We start from the raw sequence: 11,133 nt of genomic DNA, 5'->3' as shown, positions 1-11,133 counted from the left end.
AGGCTACTGTCAGCACGAACTATAATTCAATAAATATCTAAATCTATTAAAAAGCAGTGTAAGCATTTTTTGAGCTATTTCTGTCTAATTTGACCATCTTTTTCTTAAATAACTTCACAGCTGCACTTAACTTCGTGCCATCCTAATTAGTTCCACTGATTTCAGCAGCATCACTCCCACGTACATGAAACTAAGTGTGCACCTAAATCACTGCAAGGCTTTAATTTATTTTTGTCCAATTACACCAAAACATTCCCAGCTGGTGCAGACAAACATTCTCTCATCACATTCAAATTCTTACTTTGTCAAGGGCTGCTTTTTCCAACCCCTCTTTTGCCACTGCCAGCTTTTGCTCCAGATCTGTCAGCTGCTGTGCCTGTGGGAAGGAAGAAAAGAAAAAATGGATAATGCAATCTGTAATGCATTTTTGTCATGTGAGAGAGGAAAGAACATAAATTAAAAAWTTTTACAAGCAATAAAATTGGTCAGAATTGCTTTTTTTCTGAGGGAAAAACGGTATTCATTGTAGTCACATGTATTTCATTTTCGTGAACCCAAGTTTATAATGTTATATTAAATKAAACATTATAAACMCAAGTTTATAATGTTATATTAAATATTAGGGATGCCATAATATCCTTGAAAATTCAAGGTGTTCAAATTATTTCAAAACTTTTAAGAACATATTTTATTTCATGCAAAAAGCAGCTGTTTATTAAAGAGTAACATTTCCACACATGCTGCTTAGAATTAATTAGAAAACATGGCTGTGATGTTTAAAACTCTTGTTAAATAGATTGGATATTCTCAACTCTCTTTTGTCTCTGCACAGGCCTTACATAAATGTTTAAGAAAAAAAAACCTTTACAACTTTTATAATTTATTATGTTTTCTAACGAGAAAATGTTTTACAATTGAAAACCACCTAACTGTAAACTTGGATAAATTATTCAATAAACACAATTCTGCTGCGCTCATTCTGAAAGCATTATTTGTGTCTTAGAAAAACAGAGATTTGTTCTTCTAAAAGGCACTGTTTACCATGGTATTAGGTGTTAAATGTAACTGGGAACAACACTTTTTGGCTGCTATTCCATTTAATCAGGCATGCACCAAAACCAAATATTCAGCGACAGATGAAYTAGATTTCAAGCATTTACAACAAAAAGTCAGTTAAAAATAGCATTTCTGCCAAGCCTTGCAACTTGTACATTTTATTAATGCTTATTGCTGCTGCAATGCTTTGATCTCTCATTTTTAACTATTCTGGATGAACATTAAAAAAAGGAAATAAGTCCTTTGTGGTTTTTTATTCGCTGGAGTTTTACTTTTCCTCCCCCAACCCGCACATAAAAGTTGTTACAATGAATGCAAAACTGCAGTTTGGCAGGGTTTTAACGAAGTACTCAGCTTTTAAATGAAAATYACTGGTTTTTATTTTTTAGAAACACATTTAGATGATGCCCACAAAGAGCCACATCACTCACCTTTGGGCCTGGTCTGCCCCTGACTGCCCACTGGGGATTTTTTTCCTTTAGATAAACCCAGAGTAGTGTACATTTTAGCATGAGCTGTACTTTGTAATGGATAACCCATCCAAATGATCACAACAATCAAAGTGCTCRCTCTTTTCTAAGTCAATCTTCTTTAAAAGACCATCTTTTTAAATTTTAACAGTATGAGAACGAGCACCCAGGGAGCAAGCATTTTAAAATCCGTGTTAGGCACAGCAGTTGTGCTCTACAGCTCCGTCTGYACAGAGCTAGAAACATTTATTTCACCTTTTCTTCAGAGAGGATTAGCTCATAATGTCCCCAAAGCTTCAGCTTTGTGGTTTTGGTGATTCTTTGCAGGATTTGAACATTCCAGAGAACAGTATAATTCAGCCAGGAAAATTCAAAACAAAGGAAACAAAACTACTTTTTTTCTGGCAATTTTAAAAGTGTTTGAGAAGAGGCAAATTCTCAAAAACTTTCCTTTTCAAAAACTTTACGTTCTTCTGCTGCTAAGAAAGTAAAACTTAAACCATGTAGCCACATTATTCACTGCCACCAGCATGTTCATCACTGCAAACTGCCCCCAAATCTGTGACAATGAGCAACACAGAAATTCAAAAAACTTTACCAAAACACCAAAATTCACAATATTTGTTTTGAGGACTTCATGCAAATGTTTCCTTTTTCTTAAATTTTCAGACCAAAGGAACATCACATTGGTCAAGCTTATCATAAACACAAAGATTTGCTTTAAGTGTTATCAATGCTTGACTTCTCCTATGAAGGATGGCTAATTACAGGAAAAACAAGAAGMATCTATAAAATATTACATTTATCAGTTAGAAAGATGAAAAACAGAATGCATGGAATAGGGCAACAGGTTTTATTCACCAGCAGGAACCTAAGAGTTTGCTTTTTGTGAGCACAGAAATATAGATATGTAAGTATATAATATTTCTGAAAATGCATTATGGTATTAAGTCTGTCTGGGTGTTTTGAGCTCTTTTCAGAAYRGAAGTATTCCTYGAAAATGCARTAATWAAGGCAGCYATCATATTCCTGCTTTACTCCAATSCTATATTACCTCTAATGCTTCAGCTAACTGTAGTGAAATAAAACYTACCTTAAAAATCAAATCCTTTTTCCCATAACGAAGCTCTTTCAGCTGGGCTTGGATCTTTTTYGACTGAAAGCAAGGATAAAAAAAAAATCAGGTTTTGGTTTTTTTTTTAATTTTAAATATTTTTTTTTAAAAATGCAGTGAATTCTGAGAACAGCAGAATCTAGATCAGATTTAAAATTTAGAACGGCCCCCTCCAAATAATTGCCAATTTCTTTTCCAGGTTCACAAGTCAAACCAGCCAAAAGTATTGAAGAAAACGTAAACTGGCACCTAAAGCACACACCTGAGTTAGTAAAGGAAAGCTGTTGGGYTTACACATTTTAGGGATGAATTGTTATTAATATTTCCATGAAGCATAACTGAAGGCATCACCTTCAAAGTAAACMATCTTATTCTTAGAGCTAAAAAGGCTCCACAGGATAGCCTGGATTATTTYTTGCAAAGATCAGGGTGTTCCAGGTTATGTCTCTGGTAATTTCAAAACAGACATTTGGCAATTCCTTAGTGTAGACATGGAGATCATGGAAATGAATTTTTATTTTTTATGCATATTGCAGATGTATATATCTGTAGAGTTTTACCATAACCATGCCCAGATGATTTTGTTTAAAACTTGAGTTTGTAACTGGCTTWCTAACACATTGGAGCTGCTTCTTGTGAAGTCCCAGGAATGAATTGGGATGGGAGCACTTTAGGAACACTCACCAAATATACTCTGTATTCTGGGATATTTATAATTTGCTGTGTTTATACAATATCCCAGAACCTCAATGCAAAAGAATTTGACGCAAACTTTTTTTGGGTAAAATGGATTTGGAACAGAGAGGAACCTTCCTTACCTCTTCTGCATGAATACCACAAAGCTTGTTTCCTGACAGGAGCTTGTTCTTGAGGCTTTTGTTCTGAGAGTGGGACAAAGAACAAACAAAACCAAAATAGTTTATTAATAAGTGTTATTAAAATATTAAGGGATCATTTAACTATCTGATCACATTGGCATTATTTCATACATGGATAACATCTTGAAGTCACCAACAAAGATATAAATAAAGCAAGAGATTCATCATCAGAATTCTAAAAGGCATTTGCATTAAAATTTGCTTCAACAGGAACAGGACTGCCCATAGAAACCTTTCCAAAACACTCTGGCAACTGAAAGCAATTTAGATTTAATATGCTGAGGTACAAAAGGAAAAAAAAAAAAAAACCACCCTCTAATCCTTGCTTGGTGTCAACTTCATAGCTCAGGATAATTTTCTGTAAATCCTTATAACAACTGAGTAATAGGGCCAAGATCTCATCACTCGACCTTGATGATCAAAATCAAGGGKTTTTTTTGCAAAATCTCATAATTTACAACTCCAAGTAATCAAAAGCTGTAGAAGGTTAGTTGCCTGACAGCATTTTGCCAACTCAATATGATTTYTCATGTAGTTGTTTTAAATGTGTTTCTTCTCATTTTCAGGGAAAATAACAAACCTTGACAAAATGAATTTTTCGTAGTCATTATTTTCCACTCCTCACTCATCCCACAATTGAGATTGAATATTGCAAACATGTTTTCTCTGCAGTCTGACCATCTCTCAACAGGGGTCAAAACCATAAGTATTCAGTMAGCAGATCGACAAGTGCTGAACATAACACACTTAACACTAAAAAAGAAATGAAAAGAACACCAAATCCTTGCTGCTGGCTACAGGGGTGTAGGTTCCTTTCTATTCCTCACTTTGGAAAACAAACCCTYCACTTCTGCATTAATTTTCCTGAATCAAATGCCAGTAGGCTGGCCAAATAAACACAAAACATCTGAAGACTCTCACCCATGTTTTTTTTAAAAAGCAGCAATTCCTACCAAAGCAGACTGAGGACATCACCTCTCWAGAGAAGGGGAGAGATGTGACATCCTTAGAAAACAAAAACCATGATGCCAATTAAAAACTTGGACAAAGGGTTACAAAGCAAAGCACAAACCATGAACTCAAGAGCTCAATGGAACCACTTTTACAGCTGCAGTTTTACTTATTGCCTTTTCTGCCAATAAATTTTATTAAAAATCCTTAATTATATATCTATATATTGTATTTTTTATAATTTCTCCATCTGATTTTAGCATCTGTAGTAAAAAGCTCATGAGGCAAGAGTCAGAGTTTATGGGCTTTGTTAAATGTGACAAACCACCCCTGGGGTCAGTTTAGAGGGGTTTATTATCACAGTAAATCTGAATTTAGGGGGATTAACATTTATCTGATCAATCATACATTCTACTAACAGAAGGCCAAACTCACATCACCAAAACAAAACTCACAAAATTTCAGATGTCATTGTTTGAGGTTGTTTTTTCTGGATTCCTGGTCACATAATGAGTGCTTTAATTTAATTATTGAAACATGAGCATTATCTATTTGAATCAGCATTGGGATCTAAACCCAGAATGAACAAACTACACAACCTAGAAATCATCAGTAGAAAGCAACTGAAAGCACAGGACACAAAGCATTTTCAAGCAAAGACAATCAACTTTCTCAAAAAATTATTCTCAGCAATTCAATTCAGACACTTTACCTGAACTCTGACACAATTTTTTTTCTTTTTTTGTACAAAAGATCAATTTGGCTCTGCTTCCTTGCTTCCTCTTGATAAATACAGCAAATCAAACCATGCTAAGCCCCTGCTCATCACTGAAACATTTCTCTGTTATGTGCATTACCTTAAAAAAACCCAAACAAACCCAAGAACAAAAAACCCCCTGGACTCTGGTCAGCAGAGTGTCAGGGCCAACTGCCAAGACAAATGGTTTTCCATCTCCTGTGAATTTACAGCTGTTCACTGTGCCCTTAGGAGAGAAATCAGAAGACATCAATAGACCAAAATCCCATAACTGGATTTATCTGACATCACAACCTATTGGTATCCAGTTTGCTTTGGATATTAGCTTTGTGTTTCACAACAATGAAAAATGTTTTATATCTCATGAAACAGCATGACTGCTTTAATTCCAGCAGGGCTTGGCTCAGCCCAGCCCTTCATCTTCCTGAGACAGATAAATTGAGTTTCCTACACTTAACATAATTAGTTAGGATGTTTAAACTGCTTTTCTACCTGTCTTTATGGTCAGTGWAGAAGTTGTGACATTTTGCAAAGGATGTTAAAGACTCTGCCCCATTCATGTATTTTAGCAGTGATGGTGCAGATATGCACTGCACACTTTTCTGATCTGAATCTGAGCTCAACAAGCACCACTCTCCTTCCAGCTCTGAAAAGAAAAAGCCCACTTTCACTATTCAGACTTCAGTCTCTTTGTGTAAATGAGAAATGCACTGAAATGCACTCTGTCTGCACYGTTATTTAGGGGGCAAGTGCAAAATTCAGAAGCTGACAGCCCTCAAACCCATCACACTGCATATTTGGAGAGTTTTGTGCCTTTTGAACTTTTTTTTCTGAACCTGCCCTCCATCCTTTCACCCTCACCCTACAGGAAGAGGTACTCAACAGCATCCTTTCCATTATATATGGAAATATTTTCTTTTTATGCTTCTTTTTGTTTTGTATACATTTCTTTTTCTCTGCCTATCCACATCTGCAGATACTAAAGGCTGTTTATTTTTTCCTGTATTCCATGCAGTCCAGCTGAGCTGAAAAACCTGATAAGCAGCACAGAAAGAAATCTTCTGTTTGTGATTTTAGGTCTGTGCTGGTTGTGTTTGTGTTGGTGCTCCAATCATTTCAACAGGACTTTGCCATGGGAAAGCAAATGCAATTTCCAATTCTTTCCATGTCAGACACTCTAATTAAAACCAGCAGAATATTAGATACAGCACTCCATTGAGCAGAATTTGTGTCTGCAATGAAAGGTAATTGCCTATGCCGTACAGGGTCATTTAGAGAAAAGAAAAAAGGCATTTCTTTAATCTTTCCTTTTGGAAAGGGGGAAAAAATTCCCTTTTTAGCAGTGGCTGAGAGCCTTGGGGGTGGTTTTTAGGATCAACAATGCAGAACACCAGGATAAGTAGGTRTTAACCTGAAGGTCTTTTCATTTGCTTGACATTTGTGAACAGAATGATGACAAGGAGTTGRTGCTGCTGCAAGCTGCAGGTTGAGCTTTAAAACAACAACAAAAAAAAAAGCTCTATTAGAGCAGGGTGACAGCAATGAACAGTGTGCTGTAAACAAATAAAAATCATTTCAATATAAAACCCATTTCTGACTGACAAAAATGAGGTCCTCTATCACCAGGAAAGGGTCACTACTTTCTACAACGTCGCTTTTTCYGATGTAACAGCAGCAGGACATGAAACACTGCATTAAGCAGAATTGTCAACATCTCCCTCAAACCAGAAAGGACATATAATGGAAGTTATGAAATGGCATTTATGAAAACAGAAGGGCAGGAGATGAGTAAGGAATGCATTTATGTGGCTCTCTGAGGAGTCATTCCATTCAGGTTTGCTTTAATTTTAACAGGCCTGARTTCTCCCAGGAGCAGTTCACTGAACATTTGTTGCTACAGAACTTTTTGGCCAATATAATCCATTTTTAAAAGAAGTCTTGCAAGTACCATCTGCAGAAATTTAAAATTTATACTGAAGAAGCCACTYCAATATCTTTCAGTCAGAAAATGGATATTCCTGAGGCAATTTTATTGGATTGTTTCACACACTAAATGTATTTTYACCATGCCATTGTCATCCACTATAGAGAGTTTTAAGTACCTACACAATATGTACTGGATAATATTTTCTTTTTATCTCCATCCTGGTGTGGTTTATTCCTGATTAGAGAGGACAAGGTGATTTCCAGGAGGACACAACTGACTTTTTTGGAGCCATTAACACTATGAATGAATCATTGACCCATCCATGACACTGCCCTTTGATTTTATGCCAGAATCCCTTGTCTTGGGAAAAAGGAGAATATTCTAATTTAAAATGAGCTATTTTTCCATCCTTCTGAATAGTRTTTCCCCTTATTTAAGCTCCTCACGGATAAAATAAGATACTTCACATCAGGCTCCCAAGTGTTATTAAAAAAAAAAAGGCTCTGAGTACGGCTTAAACTTCTTTGGTTTTTGAGAGTAAATAGCATGTATTTGCAAACTATACATTTTCAGAAAAAAAAATCAATTAACTCAAACCAAACACACTAAACAGTATTTCAGCAGAAAACTGAAGGAAGTTAAAGACCACCATAAAAGAGAGTTGGAGACAACATTTCTTAGTACTTATTAAACTCATAAAACTCACAAAACAGTCTTATCTATGAGGAGGACATGGGATATCCATCCCTTAAGAACATCTGCAATACAAGATGATCTAACTGATCATATTCCAATCAGTTCCTAGTTCTGGAATTAATATCATCTTCTCATTAATCCTGCCACGAATATGGACTTGAGTATCTCAGAGTTAAGGAAGGGTTTCAGTGAGACTGGGGTCATGCCCAAAAATGGTAAGAATTTCCTACTGAAAAATCAACTTTTTCTTAGTAGTTTTTACAAGTATTTTACGTGATAATTCAAATTTCTTTAAAATTATTCCCACAAAACACATTTCTCTGTAGAAATATCACTTTTCCTGTTGACGACTCGATTCACTAGTTTTACTCAGCAAAGCAAAAAGGTAATTTGTTGATCACCACCTCACAAAATATATTATTAAAAAACAGAGGCTGYACTATGTAACACTGAAATTARACASACCAMCRTTCTGAATTCTATTAAAAAKGACTAAATATCCAAAGTACCAGAGSAAAKGTGTTGTTTCCACTCTGAATCTCTGCCCTAACACACTTGGCAAAGCCATACCTCCAAAGTTTGGCAGTGAACTGTGCCTAAAAAAAGAAAAGCACCTGCTCACTTTTTCAGAAAAAATGCATCATTGGTGCTCTGCTATCTTTTTTTAGCATACAGGGAACTGTCAAAAAAGTCTTTTCCTCTCTATTCAGACTATTAATCTTTATTGTTATCTCCTGGCATCCTGCTTCTTGTGCACACTCCAAACACCATCTATTCTTGATAATGTTCTCTAAACAGCTGCACTGATGTGAGAGCTACAAAAAGAAATTTGGCTCCAAGCACTGGAGCAGTTAAATGTAAAAACCTCAACTCTATAATTACAGAAGGACTTCAAATTCCTTTTCTGTGTATTTTTTCTGCTTGATAGCAACATTTCCTCTAAATCTATTTTCATAAATTAGATCATAATCCTTCRGTTCAAGCCACTGAATTTATGCCAGTGTGTCAGATTTTATATGGCAGAAGCTCTGCCATGAGTATTTTGCAACGCTCAGCATGTAGAATTAGGATCTCTCAACCAGTATTCTGCCTTTTTATAACCTATTTTTACCTTCCCAAAGCAGAGGAGAAATGGCACAATATATTTCACTCTGCTCCGTTTTGACTCCCCTTTGATCACCTTTGGCAACCCTTGCTAAGCTCAAAAAAACTTCAATTTTCATTGAAATTTCCAAATGAAAAATGCAGTGTTTCAGCCACTCTGCTGGACCAGCTTCACTTTGCTGACACATGAAGTGCAAATGTCCACACTGCATTTTATAAATAAAAACGTGTGCAGTTATACTGAAAATGGTGTAATGAAGAAAAATGGTGAATTATAGAACAATCTTGGTATATCCTGGCTGTGGATMTCCAAGTGAAAGCCACGAGGAAAATCTTGGCAAAACTTAATAACAGAAGAGAGCAGGCACAATCTGCAAAGTTGGGCTGAAATATTCTTCCTTCTACRTGAGAAGAGCTCACTTTCAAGGTCTAAATTTAAATGCTGGGCCAGCAAAGTATTTAAAATCYTCTCTGAAGGAGTTTAAAAGGAATWAAATGATTTTACATCTATCCTTGAATGACATCACTGTTTAAAATGTTCAGCAGGCAAAGCAGATTTTGGTAAACAGCAATAATAATCAGTAAAATGCTGCTGTGGTCTTACTTTTCAAATCAGAGTCTGCTCTTTTAAGCACAGGAGAGAGGTTTGATATTAGAAACTTTCTATAAGCCTTTATTTCCTTTAATATTTCCAAAGTATCAGCTGTTACCACGTGATTACTCAAAATTGTGTTTAACTCAGTGTTTTTTCAAATACTTTGAAAAAATCAATTTCAAACTTCTTCGAATTGTGTCAATTTTTTAATAAAATCTGCTTGATTGTGCTTTCTCGAGTTTAAGAGCAGTTTATATATATTGGTGAGGTATTTTTAGGGCTGCAAACATGTTTTATGGGAAACAGGGGCTTGCTRAATAGAATATAAGCATATTAATTATAGCAGCAATTATTCCAATTTTGATTCAGCCTTCACAGGATGTTTTATACTAAAAATAGAACCCAAAAAGTCTGGTGAGTAAGAGAAATAATTCTTCACTTTTATCCCAACATCAAAGGCACTAAAATATACAGAGGATGATGAATGTGCATAAAGAATGCTTATATTCCTCCTTGAGATTATCAGAATGCAAAATAATTTGCTGARTGTGGCAACTGATGCTTAAATTATATCAGAATTAATGCCTATTTTACTTTCTTGAGATTCCTTCTGGATTCTGAACCAAGATAGAAAAGTATTACATGCTGATGGATTGGAAAAATTGAATAAAGTTTATGAATCTGCAGAAGTATCTTGAATACTTTCATACTTTTAGGTGCTGGGGTGACATGAAAACAGTAAAGTCATTTAGTAAGGATTGAGAAAAAGCAATATGCAAACAAACAAACAAAATCCCAACCCAGTGCAAAAAAAAAATTAATATATTCTTCAATTTGGATCTGAATAATTGCTGTAGAGTCAGGTAGCTTCGCTGAAAATAATGAACGGAATTTCAGTGATTTAAGGCTAGGCAAGTGTCAGACAACCGGTCTCACTGGGTTTGTGTTTTTCAATATTATATAAAATCCAAACAAGTCACACCCAAAAAGTTGTAAGCACTCTCACAGATGCTTTAAATACCTAAATTCCTGTTCATCTTCTCTCCCCCTCTCTCTGTGTTCTATTAAAACCTCAGATGACTAACACGTTTCCTACAAAAGTTTTTCCATATTGCACAAAACAAAACAAAAAAAAAATCATTCAAGACAATTAGCCTAAGAGAACACACACAAAAATCTGCACAGGATTCATTTTTCACCTTCTTTTTTTTAATACAACTAAATTATCTGTTTCAATACCTATCAGATTTTTTTTTACTTGAAATTCATCATTAATAGGTTGGGACAGGAAAGCAAATTTGCCTGTCAGTAGATTTCACATTAATACTTGCATTGGAAAAGAAGGGATATAAAAATGCAATTTATCCAATCCAATTATATCAAACAGAATATTGGTCTGTCAGTCACWGGTAGGCAATCTAAGTAATGCATCTGCCCAGCAAATTTAATAAGTTTTATGCTCATATACTTTTCAGAGCAACTGCAGAGATCTGGCTCTAGGTCATAGCAGGGGTACTTCCATTGCAGCTTTCCAAAAGCTGCAGCTGACTGGGCATTTTATTTAAAAGTGCCATATTTTTATCTG

The 11,133-nt window shown here is 35.3% G+C and overlaps 1 protein-coding gene across 1 annotated transcript in view; it reads right to left on the bottom strand.

Moving 5' to 3' along the window:
• Window positions 1-301: 301 nt before the first annotated feature.
• Window positions 302-11,133, bottom strand: part of LUZP2 (leucine zipper protein 2) — a gene marked incomplete at its 3' end in the record, with an annotated part of 46,025 nt that continues 35,193 nt past the window's right edge. The window contains exons 6-8 of the mRNA XM_057382700.1: window positions 3,459-3,521; window positions 2,620-2,682; window positions 302-376 (exon numbers count right to left, since the gene is read on the bottom strand). Of these exons, the coding sequence (XP_057238683.1) occupies window positions 302-376; window positions 2,620-2,682; window positions 3,459-3,521 (201 nt within the window). The remainder of the gene's footprint in view (window positions 377-2,619; window positions 2,683-3,458; window positions 3,522-11,133) is intronic.

This window comes from Malurus melanocephalus, unplaced genomic scaffold (assembly GCF_030028575.1).
Source record: "Malurus melanocephalus ecotype Western Australia unplaced genomic scaffold, MMel_1.1 scaffold_580, whole genome shotgun sequence".
In the NCBI taxonomy this organism is placed as follows: Eukaryota; Metazoa; Chordata; class Aves; order Passeriformes; family Maluridae; genus Malurus; species Malurus melanocephalus.
This window is presented reverse-complemented; position numbering and strand designations above follow the sequence as displayed.